This window comes from Denticeps clupeoides, chromosome 14 (genome assembly GCF_900700375.1).
Source record: "Denticeps clupeoides chromosome 14, fDenClu1.1, whole genome shotgun sequence".
Lineage (NCBI taxonomy): Eukaryota > Metazoa > Chordata > Actinopteri > Clupeiformes > Denticipitidae > Denticeps > Denticeps clupeoides.
This window is the reverse complement of record NC_041720.1, coordinates 12,005,467-12,025,240: the sequence shown is the minus strand read 5'-3', so window position 1 is coordinate 12,025,240 and position 19,774 is coordinate 12,005,467. Positions and strand designations below refer to the sequence as shown.

At 43.3% G+C, this 19,774-nt stretch overlaps 2 protein-coding genes across 2 annotated transcripts; one reads left to right on the top strand and one right to left on the bottom strand.

The window, feature by feature from the left end:
• Window positions 1-542: 542 nt before the first annotated feature.
• Window positions 543-16,976, bottom strand: parp1 (poly (ADP-ribose) polymerase 1). The gene is made up of 23 exons (XM_029002016.1): window positions 16,764-16,976; window positions 15,687-15,849; window positions 15,474-15,589; window positions 14,531-14,745; window positions 12,010-12,106; window positions 11,694-11,810; window positions 11,436-11,612; window positions 11,033-11,195; window positions 7,690-7,830; window positions 6,427-6,669; window positions 5,673-5,738; window positions 5,440-5,572; window positions 5,142-5,337; window positions 4,733-4,861; window positions 4,561-4,644; window positions 4,365-4,487; window positions 3,897-4,025; window positions 3,153-3,251; window positions 2,880-3,032; window positions 2,282-2,409; window positions 2,127-2,188; window positions 1,830-1,944; window positions 543-1,345 (listed from the first exon to the last, which is right to left on the bottom strand). The coding sequence occupies exons 1-23, from the start codon at window positions 16,884-16,886 to the stop codon at window positions 1,264-1,266; spliced, it is 3,054 nt and encodes a 1,017-aa protein (XP_028857849.1). The 5' UTR covers window positions 16,887-16,976; the 3' UTR covers window positions 543-1,263.
• adorb1a (adenosine receptor B1a) lies at window positions 12,669-15,043 on the top strand. Its single transcript, XM_029002017.1, has 2 exons — window positions 12,669-12,754; window positions 13,400-15,043. Exons 1-2 carry the CDS (start codon window positions 12,720-12,722, stop codon window positions 14,484-14,486), a joined length of 1,122 nt encoding a protein of 373 aa, XP_028857850.1. The 5' UTR covers window positions 12,669-12,719; the 3' UTR covers window positions 14,487-15,043.
• Window positions 16,977-19,774: the final 2,798 nt, after the last annotated feature.

Sequence of the window (19,774 nt, the reverse complement as noted above, 5' to 3'; positions counted from 1 at the left end):
TAAAAATAAAAAAGGCAGCTGACTGAAGCGAGAACCGACTCAATGTCACCAGATTCATTAGCAGTTCAATACTGCGAACAAATCACCACTAGGTGAGGGTCATCCATAATGAACCCTGGTGGGACACTGAGCATTTTCATGTTTATATTTATAATGAAGAAACACCGTCATTCGAGTTCTGTCTTGTTTCAGTATTGATAAAATCACCAGTGACCCATTAATTCCACTGAAATCCCACAAGCGGCTCAATTTTCCTATTTAATAAAGAAAGACTTTACTCTAGTGATGCAGATCTGCTAAGTGGGGCAACTGAGGATGCTTATTACACCTTATTATTTGTACAGTTAGCCTCTTGGCACAATCCCTATAGCATTAATCAAGAAACATGCAGAGAGGAACTGGATGCATCACAGGCTACAACAACAACGCATACACAAAAGGCTGGTGCAAGCACCTCACTTTTATTAGTTTTAACACAAAAAAAAAAAAAAAAAAAGCCTGCTTGAAACTAAAACAAAAATGTACTTTAACAGTAATCATAGCAGACACCTAAAAAAAGCATGAAAAACATCTTTGCTGCCTATGAAATTACATTTTAAATCTAACAGTCTTATACCAGGTATCCTAGTAAAATTGAACTAGTCACATACGTTATTTTTCAGAATCATGAGAAACAAACATATGATTGCACTGCAAGAACCATGCAGTTAGGGACACAAATTATCTGTGGGTATTTTTAAAACCCTCAGTCTTACAAGTGTTCACACAAGTGTCTTAAAAATGGCAAATTGCACCCTTTGTTTCAAAAAGCAGTCCTGAAAATTAAAAATAAATGGAAGACATAACCATATTTTCACTGTCAAAAGTGAACCGTACAAACTCAATTCTTAATACAATACATTATCTGCGATAGCAAAAAAAAAAAAAAAAAAACAAAAAAAAAAAAAACAAAAAAACTTTTTTTACGTTCTTACTGGTACGTAAGTGGAATATGAGCAACATGAGAGTTATGTGGGCTCAGTTGGCTAGCTAAGCTCACTCAAAGCTAATTCTGTAATAAGCCTTATGCATGAGTACAGTCGAAGAGAGTGGATGTTCTCCACCCAAACAAAGCAGGTTAGAGTTTGGGTTGGTGAGCAGCTCCCAGGCCTTAAGAGTCTCTGCTGCTGATGGGAAAAGGGGCTAAGGAGTTGGACGGCCTGTATTGACCAGTGGTGCAGTCCAGGACCACAGAAACCGTTGATGGGCACGTGCAAGAGTCCCTCACCACAGAGACATCTGGTAGTTGAAACGGATCTTCAGCAGGTATTTCAGGTTTACCTGAGCAACGTCGTACACAATGTATCTGGAGGGCATATGGTTAAGGAAAACATGACAATTTCAGCAATTTTATGAAATTTGATTGATGTGATTCAGTGTATTGTTTCAAATTCAGGACAATTCCCATTTTCACTACCAATCCTACTGAAAAAACAGTCACCAAACTGCAAAAGAAAATCATATAGCAGCTACCAAGCACTTCAATCCACCAGCTAGAACCCACAGCTCTTTCTTATGCTAAAGCTCCTTGTGGCTTTTGAAAATGTACTGCATTTCGTTGCCCTGTACTTGTACATGTGTTTTTGACACTTAAAATATGAGTAACAAATTCCGTATTTGACTGCGACACTGCATGGCCGCACCCCACCAGATCTGTTAATCTGATTTTTCAATTACAGTAGCGTTTAAAAATCTGAAACCTCTTGGTGTAAGTAAACAGTTGTTTGCTATATTTAATGATTTGCACGTGATCATTTTTAAGTTGATCGGTCAGAGAAATTGAAGGATACTCGTTGTACAGCAGACTTGTGTCATCGATGTTTGTGTTGATGCCTTTTCCCAATGGAACATCAACTCCGTCTAACTTGACAGTGGCGCTTGGGTCTGGAGCAGATCTTCCCAAACCTGGCCAAGAAAGACAAGCCACATCAAGCCTCTTGCTTAGCAGATACAATAAAAATGACTAACTAAAAACCGCAGCACAATTGAGGCCTTTGTTTCTTTAAATATGCATCATTACTAATGTGGGGCAAAACAGGAAGCTTACAAAGCTTGTATAACTCTAACGTAGAAATGCATTTTCTTACCTTTAACACTGTGTTTACCCTTTGGTAACTTTGTGATGTGAGAAGCTTTCTTTAGTTCATGCCTGTGATGAAAAGTTCACATGATCAAATACATCTGTTCAAGATTGGAAAAAACTTGTTCAAGATTGGAAAAAAAAAAAAAAAACTTCACTTACATGTTTCCGAGTGCCACCTCTCCCAAAAGAATGAGGCCTACAGGATCAGCCTGAGAGGTGTGGCAGTAGTTGGCACTCTTGGACACCATGTCAGCAAAATACACACCTTTGCCAAACATATAACCTGTCTGAAAACATAAAAAAGGTATGCAAGCATTAATTCAAATACTTTTAAAAACACATATGAGAAACTGTGTGATAAAATAATACATTGATACAAGATACCAGGGTATAAACAATGTATTTTTGAAGCAGGAAAAAATTATAGTGATTTATGATAAATTCAGCAATTTATGATAGTCAACCATACCACAATATACAACAAAGGTATGCTTATTAGAATTTGTTAACAGATAAATGAGTACATACATTTTTGCAATATCCAATTAAAATATTTGAATGCAAAGAGACTGATGTAATTTAGCAAATTCATAACAAAAAACAATAAATGCAACCCATGACACTCTTCATCATGATGCTACAAAAAGCAAAGCAACCCAGAACTTACCCCCACATCTACCAAAAGTATATATTTATGGCCAAAATTTTCTTATTTTCTATTTAATACGCTGAGTACAACTGTGTCTTTAATACTCACAACAGGGGCTTCGGGCGGGGCAATTCGCAGACCCTGAGACAAGATACCAGCATAGTTGGTTGCGCGTGAACCGTGCCACAGCAGCTGTCGGTTGTGCAGGTCCTTGAATGGACGGTAACGTTGATGCTCACCCTCACGAACAATCTTAAAGACCTGCAACACAATAAGAGAGCATGAGAATGCAGCCAAGTCAACAAATGATGTTGTTCAACATTCATGCATGACTCTGGAGGGACAGGATCAAGTGACATTTCAGTGTGAGCATAATCTCACCTCTTCAACTTCAAGTGTGTAGGTGTTATGAGTTGCGGCATGTGTGTTCTTCACATATTGCAGGATGATCTGGGCTTCATGTGATGATTTATCCACCACCTAAAATAAAAAGGCAGGCAAACTGATCATGATATGCTTTTCAATATTTTATTATTCATATTTCAATTTTGTCAGACTGAAACCGAAGACACCGACGATACGTGTAAGTGGCTGCAGGACATGAAATTCCTACTACAGTGGCCGCAGGATCAGGTAGTCATAATAAAGTGGATGGAGCTGACATTCTTAATGAAGTAGGCAATTTGTTATTATGCCATAAGACAAAGTGGATAAAGGACGCAAATGTTAAAAAGGTTCAAATAGACTCGTTCAGGCAAGCAGGACAAAAGGAGACAGAGCCAAAATGAAGCACCAACTGCCAGAATGTCTTAAACAGTGGCTTCATTAGTTTCCACGTCACTTCGATCACAACCACACCATTTTGGGAAAACTGACGTAGTGAATTCTTTCCTGTAAACAATGACTTCTTGGAATTGCAATTTATCTCCATGATTTTCGCTGCCATCCTCAACTCCATTTCACTGTTTGCTAGCTTTACGCATTAAACCATTGCAATGCTTCTGTATTCCAGGGACTCAGCAGCCATGTGTCTCCCTTTAAGATTTGGTGAAAAACAGCCAAATCTCATCAATCAAGATTGCATAATTGCCCATCTAACTTCAGCAGGGCCTTGGAAAATCTTACCTCAATACCAGTTTTGAGTTTCTCATAGTTGATGTCTATGGGATCTTTCTTGTTATCCTCAGCACCACCGCGCAGCAGACTATAAGCCACCTCAATGTCAAGAAGATTATCCAGCATTTGAACTTTGGCCTGTATTTAAAAAAATAAAAAATAAAATGGCAAATTCTTCAGTCATCACAGAGCTACAGAGCTATAACAAATACAGTGCAGGGCAAGGCATCAGTAGATGGTCATTTCAGCCTAACAAAAGCACATTAAGCACATTTAAGTATGATGTACCAATAATCAGCTAGGCCACTATTTTCAAAATTGTGGCAGATTTTTAAGAAAAAAACAAAAAATCATATGTGATCTGAGAAGCAGGATCTCAAGACACTCAAAAGGCAGCATAAATGAAATTCATTATCTTATTTATGGCAAATGAAGAGATAGAGAGAAAAAAAACAAAACAAACAAGTGTCTTGATACCTGTATGTATTCAAGGTTGTTAAGTGGTGGGGGCTTCTTCATGCCAAAGTCATGAGGAATGAGGGTATAGAAACGATTGGACAGGTCAAGGATGGTCGGTTCTGAGGCACTGTCTGACACAGCCTGTGGTGAAAAGCAGAAACGGGTCACAGGAGGCAAGTTCTAAACAAAGGAGTAGAAGGTGGCAAAAACGTACCTGCTGCACTTCGCTCAGAAGAGCGTAGGCGTTCTGAATTTGTCTCTTGCTCAACTTGCCCAAAGGCATCTTCTGCAAGTCGATCTGGAAGGAGAGTTAAATATAAATACACCCCATTTCAACACTTACGTTTTGCTGTGATCATTTCACAAACAGGCAGAGACTCTCCTACCTCAAACTCCACCATGGCCTTCTTCATACTCTCCACATCAAAGATCATTCTGATGAGCTCCTGGACAGGCTTGGCCAGCAGGGACTTGGTGCCAGCACTGGCAGTAAGTTTTTTCACCGCCTCCTCGTCCTAAGCAGAGAAATGCAAAAAAATGACCCGACCTAGTCATTACCATGACAGCTGACAGCTTAATTGTATTGCTTATTATTCCTCAGTTTTCAATATGAGATTAAATTTATGCAACATATCGCTCCGACATTAGGATGTATCAAGTGCACAAAACATCCTTAAAAAACCACCTTGGTACAGTATAAAGCAACACTAACTATTAGAACGGCAAAATGCCTGTAATGCCGCTGACATTTTATACACTACCAAGTAAACAAGGCCTAAAATATTAAGAAGTTACCTGTCCATAGTCAATCTCCAGTGGGTAGAACTTGTTGGGGTACTTTGTGAAATTGCTGGAGGCCCAAGCATTGCCCGTTTTCTCTTCGTAGACAGAGTGGAAGTTTTCCATGGCAGAATTCTTGTCGTAAAACTTATCGAGTTTGTTTCCACCAATGGTGGTGCCCACTCTGCCCCAAGACCTGAAAACCCAGTACCTGAAACAAGAGAAAAGAAAAGATGTAAATATGGAAAGTTCTGTTCCATTCCTCTATCACAAAAGGCCAATATGGCTAAAAATATATAATAATAACACTTACCTTTTTTGTACATCATCCTCTAATAGTTGTAACTTATAGTATGAATTGGTTCCTCTCACAATATCCACCAGGCCAAGGGTGGCGCTGTAGATCTTGCCATTCTGATCCAACACATGAGCACAGTTCTCCAGACCTACAAGTAATTTTTTTTAAATGAAAGAATTCCATTAACTGTGCATTGTGCAAAAAACTAAAAAATGTTTTTCTTTTTTTAAATGGTAATGCAAACCAACCTGAATCAGGATCCACTGCTGCTCCTCCTTTAACGGTCAGCTTCATTTTCTTTGTTTTGGTTCCACCTAATTGATAGAACAGAATAAAAAATTTTTTTTAAGACCAATGCAGATTCAGTCCACAAATTACAAATCCAGTCCCCCTGGAGCAACCCCCAATGGTCAGAGGTTTTTTGGGTGAGGTTTACAGGACTCTAGAGTGCGACCTAATTTCTCAATGATTGGGGGGGCGAGTCACAAAATCTGAGGTCACACCAGTGAAATTTCTCTGAATTCTGTAAAACCACTCAATGTGGTTCCCACAAAAAAACACATTAGGTCCATGTCGTATTATTAACCAATCAGAGATTGTGAAGGGTGGGGTCAGCCTCTGATTGGCCGTGGTCTAGATATTCCTGTGCTGACCCGAGGCCAACAAGTACAGCTGACCCGAGGCCAACAAGAACCAGACATTATTGTGATGGTGGATGCCCACCAACATGACAGTACCAAAGTGCTTTGTGCACGTTACTAGTCATTTATACATTTTCCATGGTCATGCACAGATATTTAATTTTTTATTTTTTTTTAACCTAATTTTTGTGCCAGCAGAACTTAGAATAAAAGTCAGGCACACCACTGCCAGAAGTTAGTCTAGAGCCCTGGTTTATAATAACAAATTAGTCATTGGTCAGGTTTAGTAGTCTAGGCAAATTAGAACCAACGCTGATAAGTACAAAATCAAATAAATAAGCAAGACATTCAGACTACACACCTTCTTCCTCCTTCACCCTCCCAGAGCTCTTAGCAGATGGTGCTCCTTTAGACTTGGAGGCCCCAGATGGTGCCTGGGCTTCATCTTTGACCTCAGCCCCCCAGGGGGAGATACCGTGCAGGCAAACAAGCTCCTGAAAGGGCTTGCCAGAAGACTTAATGTCAGTCAGGAAGTCCTCAGATACCACACGCACACTGGCCTCCTTCACCTCCTCCATCTTCTTAGTCATTTTTTCCACCTCCTCTGGAGAGAGAAATAGCAGTTGTGCTTGATCAGTAAACATGAGACCAGTGTACATCAAAACTCAGTAATAGGAAGGTTTCAGTCAGGTGGTTATAATGAAGCACAATTTCTAATGTAGCATTGCTGTATTGTGCGAACCCAGTGTCTAGACTGGGAAATAAATAAAAAGATATGTTGACTCTAGACATTCAAGGCTGTTCACAAACAACTAATCACCAAAAAAAAAAGATACTCAACAACAATACCCTTACAGCCTTATGCACCTGATTTTTGCACATTTTGCACAATTTTTTTTTACTTGTGTGTCCTGTCTGAAATATCCAACATATCCAGTAACAAGTATCCTACATGACGTTGTCCAGTTATGTTCTGTTCGACCTGTTCATTATACAGAAAGGTTTTTACTTTTCTCCCATAGAAATAACATGTACAGTATTTAATATTTAGTTAGTATAGAGTGTATACTGTGTATACTGTCGTACTGACAAACTAATCTTGAATTCCCCTAGCCATGCCTCTTTTTAACATTTTACATTTATGCCAGTAGTTACAATCAGTCTTCTCCTACACTGGCTTCCGTACTGGCAGAAATTACACTTTAACCCTGTTCTTCATTAAATATATCGCTGACATTTTTCACCATGAGTCCTGTGTACCAGGCAGTTGGCCACAGTTTATAAATGTCTGTCTTACATGGGTCACTCTGTTATATTATGTGGCAATAAAAAGAGATTTGATTTTGTAACACCAATACCCAGTCCCTAACCAATGCCCAAATGGATAAGGCACTGGCCTCCTAAACCAGGGATTGTGGGTTCGAGTCTCATATGGGGTGATGAGTAGCAGAGTGGCACAGCAGAAGCATGCTGGGCCCATAAACCAGAGGTCGATGGATCGAAACCATCCCCTGCTAATGTCCTCTAGGGGCAGTGGAGCCTAGCGATTAAGGCCCCTTAATCAGAATGTTGATGGGTTAAAAGCAGGGCATATTTTGTTTTTTTAAGAAACACAAGTACTCACTACTATTGCTGACACAAATGTTGGCTTTGGAAGCAGAGCCGGTGATCTTCCCTCCGAGTTCTTCTACTGCAGCTTTCAGGTCATCTTTGTTCTTGCTCAACTTTCCAACTGCCAGAATTTTCTTGCCGGTCAGTGGCTTGTCTGCAATACGAGTCATGCATTTGTAAAATGTTAATATGCAAAATGTAAACAGATCAGACGGCAAATTGAACTTACAGGAAAAGTGATACGGGATACAGTTTCAAACAGAATAAAAAAATAGTAACGACAATAGCCTACTCATGCAGATTTACATTTCAGGCATTTGGTAAGTATCCAGAGCGACTTACAACGTGCTTTCAAGTTACCATCGATGAAGAGATCAATTCCGGTTCTCTAGGACCCCCGACTATGAATACATCTATTTTATTCACTCTGTTGTAGATTCTGTACACAAGTTTGACAATAAGAAAGTTACAAGTTAATCTAAATATTCTTTAAAGAGGAAGGTCTTGAGCTGTCGTTTGAAGGTGCTCTGTGACTGAGCTGTTCTGACCTCGAGGGGAAGTTCATTCCGCCACCGTGGGGTCAAGACAGAGAAGAGTCTAGATGAATGTTTTCCTTTTACCTTCAGAGATGGAGGGACCAGTCGAGCAGTACTGGAGGCTCGGAGTATACGAGGTGCAGTGCGAGGTGTAATAAGGGCTGTGAGGTAGGATGGTGCTACTCCATGTTTGGCTTTGTAGGCCAGCATCAGTATTTTGAACCTGATGCGTGCAGCTACTGGGAGCCAGTGGAGGGAACGTAGCAGAGGGGTGGTGTGGGAGAATTTGGGAAAGTTGAAGATTAGTCGTGCTGCTGCATTTTGTATTAGTTGTAGAGGTCGGATGGTACATAGTGGTAGACCAGCTAGAAGGGAGTTACAGTAGTCCAGTCGTGAGATTACTAAGGACTGAACCAGTAGTTGGGTGGCCTGGGTTGACAGATAAGGGCGGATTCGTCTGATATTGTACAGAAGGAATCTACATGAGCGGGAAAGATTGTTGATGTGAGTCGAGAAGGAGAGTTGGATGTCTATTGTTACTCCAAGGTTGCGGGCTGTTGTAAATAGCAAGATCCTGATGTGGTGAAGAATCTGCTGGAATGAATATTAGTTCAGTTTTGGTGGGATTGAGTTTGAGGTGATGGGCTGCCATCCAAGATGAGATGTCAGTTAGACATGCAGAGATTTTGGAAGCAGCATGTAGATCTGAGGGAGGAAAAGAGAAGATAAGTTGTGTGTCATCGGCATAGCAGTGGTAGGATAATCCATGTGAGGAAATGACTTCAAGTGATCTCATGTAGAGGGAGAAGAGGAGAGGACCTGAGCCTAGTACTGAGCCTTGAGGGACACCAGTGGAGTCTACGTGAGGCAAACGTGGATCCTTTCCAAGTCACTTGGTAAGATTGCTCATCAAGGTAGGAAGCAAACCACTGCCATGCTGAGCCCTGAATTCCAAGCCTCTTCAGGATTGACAAGAGAGTCTTGTGGTTAACGGTGTCAAATGCTGCAAAAGTGGTCGAGGAGAATAAGAACTGATGACAGTTTTGCCAGAAGGGCCGTCTCAGTAGAATGAGCTGTTCTGAAGCCAGACTGGTTAGGATCCAGGAGATTGTTCTGTGATAGATGAAGTGATAGCTGGTTGTAGACACAGCACTCTAGGATTTTGGATGGAAATGAGAGGAGGGAAACTGGTCTGTAGTTGTTGTCTGTAGGATCAGCAGTGGGTTTCATTAGGATTGGAAGAACCCTGGCTGTTTTAAAGGCAGATGGTACATGGCCAGACGACATTGAGCTGTTTATGATATAAGAAATGAAAGGGATGAGGTCAGGGGAGATGGTTTGAAGCATTGCTAAAGGGATCTAGTGGCCAGGTGGTTGGGTTGCCTGTAGATATGATCTGAATGTTTTCATCAGATGTGATCTTAGAAAATTGATTTAGAGTAGCTGTAGAATTTTCAGAGGGTAGAGTAGGATTTGTGGTGGAGAATGTCTCACAGATTTTTTCAATCTTCCCTGTGAAGAAGTTGGCAAAATCATCAGCTGTTAGGGAAGATGGGGCAGGGGGAGTCGGAGGGTTGAGTAGGGATAAGAAGATGTTGTGGAGTTTTTGAGGGTTGTGGGCAGAGGCTTCTAGTTTCGCTTTGTAGAAAGCAATTTTAGCAGCAGTGAGGTTAGTGGAGTATTTGCGCAGAAGATTCTGGTAATACAGTAGGTCTGAGTCAAGCTGAGATTTCTTGTATTTTCTCTCTGCTGCTCGAAGTACTCTTCGATTGCTGCGCAATGTATCGGAGAGCCAGGGTGCAGGGGGAGAAGTCCTTTTGGGTTTTGTTGATAGAGGACAGAGTTGATCCATGGAAAGGGAAAGTGAGGAGAGAGTTAGTAGTGGTCTCTTGTGGTAAGGAGAAGAACAAATCAGAGGTTGGGAGATGTGAAAGAATGCAGGAAGATACAGATAAAGGTGAGACAGTTTGAAGGTTGTGAGTGTGAAGGTCAGGAAGTGGTGGTCAGAGATGTGAAGGGGAGTGGAAGAAAGGTCAGAAGTTGGAGAAGGACGACTGAAGACCAGGTCCAGGACATTCCCTCCTTTGTGTGTGGGAGAGATGTTCAAATTCTAGGGGTGTTGAAATTAATTGTATAATCGATTATTTCATAATGATGTTTCTTGGTGATTTTCTGGAGGCGGTATAAAAATTCGTGATCAGAGTACAGCGCTGTTGAACTTTGACTGCTGCACGTAACATATTTGCGTACGACCAATAGAATCCAAGCGGGTGAGTTTTCTGTCTGTCACAGAAGCTGATCTTTCTCTGAGATCTACAACACAACTTACCGCATACAGTCTTCCCTGATGCCCGCGGCGAGCGCAACACGTTCGGCCTGAAACTGGCTTTAGATTTTTGTCCAATGAGCAGAAAGCCTGTCTGTGTTCAAGTCTTACCTGATGCCACGGATGTCTAAACCAGGCGTTTTTCTGACGTTTGTGGAGTCAGCAGAGTTCGGACTGAACACAGACTCTTTTTCTGCTCATTGGAGCAAAATCAAAGCGTCCACACAGGTGTAGGAGACCTACAAGGTCTACTCTTTTATGTGAAAACATCATGGGACCATGTAGAAAATTTATGGAATGCATCGTGATCCATCCTAATCGAATCATGAGACCTGTGAAGGTTCACACCTCTTACAAATTCAGTTACAATTTCAGATTGAGAGCATGCTTTAAATGGTTTAGGATGTAAAATGCAGAAATCTCATTATCTTCTCCTATTTTTGGGAACGGTGAGTTCGGTAAATATCTAGGGTAAATGCAGGAGGGCTGTCTACCTGCAGGGGCTGCTTTCGGGAAAGATTCAGTCGGAGCACTGGAAGCACTGGGTGCTGAAGCTGAAGCTGTTGGTGTGGGGAGGGCGGAAGGTTCCTCTTTGGGGAAAGCTCGATCCTGACGCTTGAATTTGAACTTTTTCAGGAAGACCAGTTCCTGAAACTCCTACAAAAGGAAGAGATGATGTATTACAATGCATATAAAACAGAACATAGAATACAGAGAGATTTTTTTTTTATGATAGATTAAGCTAAAAACACTTTCTTCTTTAATGCGATCCAAAACATTCTTTCAGTGCTCCCCCCACATTAGCATCAAGCCAGTCGCTGCTCCTCAAAGACCAACAAAGGCACTAATGCGCTGTGACTGGCTGTGCTTTCACTGGTGCAGCAACAATGCACATACTTTGGGGGTGACCCAGTCCTTCCGGTTGGGTGTCTGGGTTTTGAAGACACATTTGGTCCAGGCGGAGATGTCCCCTGTGCAGTAGTAAGCATCATTCTTGAACACCAGCTGTCCCTTGCACGTCTCGCATGGCTTCAAGGCACCGAATGCCATGCAATCGGCTAGACTGTCCACGACCTGTCAAAAGTTAAGATAGCCATAAACACAATTCCCAACAAAAGACATTAATATGCCAAACTTGAGAGACTAGAAACTCACGTTGGACTCTCCTGATGGCACTTCCTGCCCATTGGCAATAAGCAGTTCCTTCATGTCATTGATGGAGCAGTGCTTCTTCAGCTTGTCTTTGATGCCCCATATTAACTGGTTTTGCTCCTGATGTGAAAAACATCAGAATTGTCATTGCGAAACACTGCAGCACAGCACACGGTGACTACAAAATGTGTGAGCCACCATGACAGGCATCCGGACCGGCAACCTTCCGATTACAGGTCCGTTTTCCTTTCCCGCTAGGCCACCACAAGTCAATGCGAACCAACAGTTTAGATGCCACTAGAGCTCAGATCTTATCTACCTTGAGTTGTATCTCCAGCTTTTTCTTCTCCTCCTCATCCTCCTTTTTCTGCTTTTTGGAGGCAGCTTCTCCGTCCAGCTCATCACCTTTTCTCTTCCTGAAATGTGCAGATTGAATATTGACATATTCTTTCGCACCGCAATTCTCAACACTAGTCTCCTCAAAATACCTTTTTTCTTTCCAGCAGACAAAAAATTGTGAGAAAACACCAGGAAGATCAAATGTGTTTTACGGTTCAAATTGCAAAACAAGCAGATGGTATTTACTGACATTCATTCCAAAAGGCTGAAGACCATTCATTAAGAAGGTCAAGTAGTCAAGTTAAGTGTGGCACAGTCTGCTCACCAGGGACCATCATTAAAGCCTCATCACTCTGAGGAAGAGTGCCCATGGTGGCACACTGTTTGCTCCCAAGGCGCGTTAATGAGGACAAAATTAAAATCAACCACTCCCTAGAAGTGACACTGATGGGACCTGTGGCCCCCCCCAGTCACCCTCTGCACACACTGAAGAGACGGTGGACAAAGCATGTTGGCAGACACACGGGTGTAAAAACAAGACACTCTCAGGACTGAAGTGACAAAACAAACGCATTTTTCCAGCCATATAAAATGAACTGGTCTTGTTCTGGCGCAATCATTTTCAACCCAGAGCATGACTTGAAATGGCAGCACACGGCTTTCATTGAAGTGGTGAAAAATCCGGAACTGATGCAAACCCGCCTCTGCAGGTCTTCAAACATTCGGTAAGTAAATGTGCTCCAAATATATTAATTCAAAGGAATAATGAAGCATTGCATTGTGAATAGACTAGTGAATATTAAGACGAACTTGTGGTTATTTATTATCAGTCACTCTAGTGACTGATAGCTAATAATTAGTCAAGAGAAAATGACATAACTTGAGTCCAACTATCATCTTTCATTCCAGTCAATATTTGGTTGAGGCTGAATGATTAATTTATGATGAAACCTTTAACTTTGATTAACTTATTCAAAACCTTTATCTATTATAATATTTTCATATAGGAAATGATATAAAAACACACATTACTCTACATACCAAAACCTTTTTACATTTACAGCATTTATCAGACGCCCTTATCCATAGCGACTTACAATCAGTAGTTACAGGGACAGTCCCCCTGGAGCAACTGAGGGTTAAGTGTCTTGCTCAAGGACACAATGGTAGTAAGTGGGATTTGAACCTGGGTCTTCTGGTTAACAGGTGAGTGTGTTACTCACTAGGCTACTACCACCCTTTTTTCAATTAAAAGCAAAAACAAAACATTGTATTTGATGGCATCTCACTTATTGTTTTTTTTTCCCCACAATACTAAAGTATTCTTGTTTTTAGGTCGACAATTTAATTTTTCCTTTATATTTCCAAAGAGAGAATCTGCAGAGTATGGATGCCACCACTGTATTCACCACTCCACCCGAGCCTGGTGACCTCACCCCCGTCTGGGTCGCCGCCTCCTTACGTGCTGTGGACAATCTAACCAGCACAGCTGCCGCTGCCTCGGACCAGTCCAGCACCCTGAACACGCCCTACACGGTGGCCGAGCTGGCCATTGCCGCGCTCTCCACCGCAGGCAACCTCCTGGTGTGCGTGGCCGTCGGCCTCAACCGCAAGCTGCGCACGGTCACAAACTACTTCCTGGTGTCCCTGGCGGTGGCGGACATCTGCGTGGGGGCCGTGGCCATCCCGTGCGCCATCTTGACCAACTTTGGCATCCCCCGGGACAACCTGTACCTCTGCCTTTTCATGCTGTCAGTTCTGATCATGCTGACCCAGAGCTCCATCTTCAGCCTGTTGGCAGTGGCCTTGGAGAGGTACGTGGCTATCCTAATGCCCCTCCGCTACCACACCCTGGTGACCCCACGCAACGCCATCCTGGTCATCCTCGTCACCTGGCTTCTGGCCTTCCTCATTGGCCTAGTGCCCCTCATGGGCTGGCACAAAGCCCTACAGCCTGCGGGCTACTGCCTCTTCGTGGACGTGGTGCAGATGAGCTACATGGTCTACTTCAACTTCTTTGCCTGTGTGCTGGCACCACTGCTGGTGATGTTCCTCATCTACGCCCAGATTTTCATCACGGTCAAGAGGCAGATGAGGAGGATCGCGTCAGAGCGCCGGGGCATCGGGGCGGACGGGGGCGCCGGGCCAAACGCCAAGGAAGGAGCGGTGGCCCGGGCTGCCCAAATGAAGCAGGAAATGAGGACGGCCACCTCGCTCTTCCTGGTCCTCTTCCTTTTCACCGTTTGCTGGATGCCCCTGCACATCATAAACTGCTTCCTGCTGCTGTGCGCCACCTGCCCCGTCCCAATGCCCCTGCTGTCCACGGCAATCATCCTGTCCCACGCCAACTCGGCCGTCAACCCCTTCCTTTACGCCTATAAGATGAAGGCCTTCAGAGACACCTTCAAGGCGATCTTCCTTTGCGGAAGGGGCTTGAGGGCCATCCAAAGATCATGAAAGATCAACTACTGTATAGTTTGCTTTCCCCTCGCCCTACTCACCCCTCTGACTTAACAGCAGGCAGCCTCTTCTTTAGCTCCTCTTTGTCTTCAGCCCGCAGGGCAGCAAAGCCTTTGAGCTGGGCAGCGTTGTACTCGGCCCTAAAGGCCAGCTCCTCGCGACGACTAACAAAACAGCCCGTGTGATACCAGCGGTCGATGAGGCCCAGCTGGGGCTTTTCAGGATCCACCGTCTTTTTGGACACTCGAATCTGGTCCTGGCAGAGAAAGAATTTTACAATTCAGTCCATAATCGCCATACAAAATGCTAGAATAGCAGTTTGAAAGATCTTCAAAACATACATCATATATTTAAGTAAATATGAAGAAAAAAAATATTTAGCATTCATTTTTTCAGCTTTGACCAGCTTTTCGGTATAGCTGGGTTTCAGTCACATGGTTGTGATGAAGCGCAATTTCTAATGGAGGTCAGGAAATAAAAATGGAGAAAATATGGAGTTAGGCACTGTAGAGTCTGTATTGTGGGAATTTAAACCCAGTGACTAGACAGTGATACAGGAGGTTAATTTATTTAAAAAAAAAACAAAAAAAAAAAACTATTTTACATTTTTATGCGCAAATGTGCAAAGAGTGACTATAAGCTTAATGATTGCTTTTGTTGTTTGGTGTTTTTGACCCAGGGGGTGCCCCTGCGGGCGATTCTGCATGTTGTTCTGCATGCAAGCTCTTGGTGGGAACTCGCCACACTGCATATTTACCTGTTATTTGTGGAAAAGTAAACCAAACTAATTAAATTTGATATCAATTTCCTTTTAAACCCAGTTTTCCTTTTCCTGGTTCGAAAGATCGGAGCAGCCGTAAACTACACAAAACATGGGCATCTTTTCAGGAGGCAGATACACACTACTTCACTTCCTGCCCTCCATCTGAATTTTGCGCCAAAGTGTGAAGTCAAGTGAAATAAACCTATTGCCATGAACGTTACCTTTTCAATTTTCTGCTCGCAACCTTTGCAGGTGCTTCTGTTGGACTTTGCATATTCCACAGCAAAGTCGTTAAGGGTCTTCTCTCCTTTAGCCACGCCCTTTTGGTCACTTTTACCTAAATAGGCCAGACATAGCATTAACACTGTGGTGTGAATGTGAAATGCTTTACACAAAAAAAAAAAAAAAAAAAAAAAAGCAGCACCAGAAATTACCTCCAGACACTCCTCCAGTCTCGATGGCCGCCTTCACCTTCTCCTGGTCGTTCCAGCGGAGGTCTGAGTAGCCAGAGATTTCGCCGGTCGAATGCACCGATGCTTGTTGCCAGAAGCAGGAGAAATGGTGCCAGTGTGGCACTTTACCGTCAAACTTGGGTGACTGTGCAAAAACAGGAGCACGCGCACCAACGTGCAATTTAAATAACGCAACATTTACCAGCAGGTATTGTTCTGTGAAGCGAGTGACTGCCTTGCATTCAGAGTATCTATCAGAATTCATTGCATTTTTATTTTATCATTTACACTTACAGCATTTATCAAACGCCCTTATCCAGAGCGACTTACAATCAGTAGTTACGGGGACAGTCCCCCCCTGGAGCAACTAAGGGTGAAGTGTCTTGCTCAGGGACACAGTGGTAGTAAGTGGGTTTGAACCCGGGTCTTCTGGTTCATAGGCGAGCGAGTTAACTACTAGGCTACTACCACCCATCAGACTGCCATACATCCAGAGCAACTTACAAATCCGGAGTTACAGGGAGTTGAGCGTCTTGCTCAGGGACACAATGGTAGTAAGAGGGGGTTGTAACCTGTGACTTACTTTACAACTTTTTTTTTACTTCGAGAACACACAAAAGATACATATTACAAATTAAAATCAAGTGCACTTATTTATTATTTATTCGCCATCGCGCAATAAAGAGAAGATCTGTCGGGGGCGTGTAAACGCTTCCTAAGGAGGACTTATCAAGCGGCACCCCCACAGGGCCCCGTTCTTAAAACGCTTCGTTTTCTAACGAGTAAAAGAAATCACGCAGATATATGTTGGATGATAGGTAACATCATAATGTGTACATGTAGGAGTTTACTACAGGCCCGGCTAAAAGCAACAGGGGATGCGGCGCAGGGACCGCCGCACGCCCCATTCAATCCCGGAGCAGCCGTTTAAAACGCATCTTTCAGGGCGACGAGGGCCGAAAGACGGCGTCGCAACTACGAACGAGAACGATGAAAGGGAAAAGTTGGGCCGCGGCACGAAAAAAAATAACCCACAACACAACAACGGCATCATCCTACCTGCACCATAAAGGCCATGCGCAGCGAGTCCTTCGCAATGTTCTCTTTGCACTTTTTGCAGGACGCGCGTCCGCTTTTGGCGTACTCCGCTTTAAACTGCTTGTCGTCCTGAGAATCTGCCATCGCTGCGCCGGCTGGAAGTAAAAAAAAAACGAGCGGGAGAGCGGCGGTCGTTCGCAACGTGGAATTCCGCCGCCGGGAACTCACAATGTGGAGTCGGGCCGCGCGGCTACGCAGGCCAGAGCAGTCGATCACGGCGCCGCAGCCCGGATCGGTCGATCGCGGCTCTCCGCGTTCAGGCCCCTTCATCGAGCGCCGAGCGCAGCATGGCCGCCCATTTACATTTACATTTACAGCATTTTCAGACGCCCTTATCCTTACAATCAGTAGTTACAGGGACAGTCCCCCCCTGGAGACACTCAGGGTTAAGTGTCTTGCTCAGGGGAACAATGGTAGTAAGTGGGATTTGAACCTGGGCCTTCTGGTTCGTAGACGAGTGTGTTACCCACTAGGCTACTACAACCCCCATGTCAACATTCATTAAGTGGCTTTCATTGCAACGGAATCTCAGCGCTGACTGAAGACGCTTTGCAATAGAAAACTATTTAAAAGACACTCAAACAAAATGCAAAAATTTTTTTTTCCATTGTATTTAATAATTGACCCGGTCCAAGGGTCAGATTGCATGAAACGGTGAAAATTACACTGATCTATTACTTGGACATTGGTTGTCAGTTGGAAACAATGCAGCAAACATCTAGTCACAAATAGATGAAGAGCAAGTCTGGAACAAGCAGGCTTCAAATGACTCTTTTTAAGTGATTTCCTGCGATCCTCATAGTAAACATTGTAAATGACCATGAAAAAAAAAAGAAACACGATGAAGAAGGTGTGTCCAAACTATTGGCATCAGGGAGTCAAACAGTTAAAAATTGAAACATTACACTGAAATAAACATTGACTTCTGTTTCGACGTCGTATCTTGGGCACCACTTGTCTTCTGTGACAAGATTGTGTGCAGTAGAGGTCTAAACTGAACTGGTAAAAATAATGCCGGGCAACAATTAAATATTAATTTCACTGTTGTGCACATTATTCAGTAATACTTTAAAAACAATAATGCATTAACTTGCCCGGCCCTACTAAAAACATATGGAAGTCTGTTTTAACGTATTTGCCATGTTGCGATTGGCATTTTTCTCTAAATATTGATGTAAAAATAATATGATTGTGTCATTATTTTGATTGGACTACTTTTCCCCATTCTTCTTTGTAGAAGTGGCAGCAGGCTGTTGGGCTCCAGATGAAAATGAATTTTTCAGCCTGTAGATGGCAACCTTTACTGTTTTAAAGAGCCACAAATGGCATAAACATCACTTAATAATCTGCCAAGGGTAAATAAAGTAACAATTATTAACGTTTTACCAAGTGCTTGTCATTGCAAACTACTGCAGCACAGCAACACAACGAAACGAGTTCTCGGCCTGTAACCATCAGCCTTAGTGAGCAGCCATGATTGTACCCATGGGAGCAGTTTGAGGGGTTGGTGCTCGGACCAGCAGCACCCTGGCGGTTCGGGGTATGAACCCTGAAGTTGTCCGATTACGGACCCGCCTCCTTACCTGCTGAGCTACCACTGCCCCTTCATATATACAAAAACCGCCATGCTTTTACCCCTGAATAGACTTCATTTCTAACCCACACTAATCAAAAAGAAGCTTTGCAACATAGACACTAGTTTATTCAAGTTGGTACAAGAGATCACATCAGGGTCACATTGCAGGAAGCCTTGGGTGGTGGTCACATGGAAAAATTATTTATTAGGAACAGGTCGATTGGGACAGCTGGACACAACGTGGTACGAGAAGTCGATCCCAAACCTGAAAGTGGCATGTCACAACCTGGATTTGAAAGAGGGGAAGAAAACAAAATGAACAAATGCATGCCCCCCACCTTTAAACTAGGATTTGATTGCGTACCTTCGCATTTGCTGGGACTGAACAGACAGGCTTCAAGCTCGTTTTCAAACAGTTGGTTGCGGCCAACTTCACATCAAAATAATATTTCACGCCTGTATCTATAGTCATCTGCAGTAAAGAACAGACGTAGGGCAACAAATTTACTACAAAAAAGCATGGTGGGAGGACCAGTGGCAGAAGCTTCACTTGGAGGAAAGTGCGGACCTGTTTCTGAGCCTTGAGCACGGTCTGCACGGCGCTGACGTACGTGTAACTGGTCCCAAGGTTATACTGACCAACAGCGAAATCCAACTTGGTCTTCACTTCATAGACGTTGACATCTGCAGTAGTGAGACCTCCAGAAGAAGAGGAAGAGTCAGCAGCAGCCAAAGCGATCAGCAGGGCGGCAATATACCACAACAGAGCCATTTCTTAGGTACTTCTGGAAAAAAACGAAACATTATCAGCCATAAGTGGAACACGTAAAAGACGACAGTTGGAATTATAGAGGTCGATCAAACTGTTTTATTGGACTAGTGAACGAAATGACGACAAAAGAGCCATGAAAGCGCAGATAAAAGAACCACCAGGTCGTAACTGCACGACATAGTTCGGGAACAGAGAGAACAGCGTGACTGAGTAAAAGCACAAGCTACTTCTCCAGAACTCCCACCAAACTTACCGAGCAGGTAGAAGGAAGGACGACCGAGACTAGACCCAGGAGTGTGCTTATCAGCAAGATCCCGGCAGGATCCCAGGTGTGCGCTTATTAGCAAGATCCCGGCAGGATCCCAGCAGGTTCCCAGGTGCGCGCTTATTAGCAAGATCCCAGCAAGATCCCGGCAGGATCCCAGGTGCGCGCTTATTAGCAAGATCCCAGCAAGATCCCGGCAGGATCCCAGGTGCGCGCTTATTAGCAAGATCCCAGCAAGATCCCGGCAGGATCCCAGCAGGATCCCAGGTGCGCGCGCACTGACGTAAGTTCGGAATAGAAATGACGACTTGTTGTTTTATTGTTTTGGCGACGCTGTGTTTTTAAGGAGGGAAATTTTT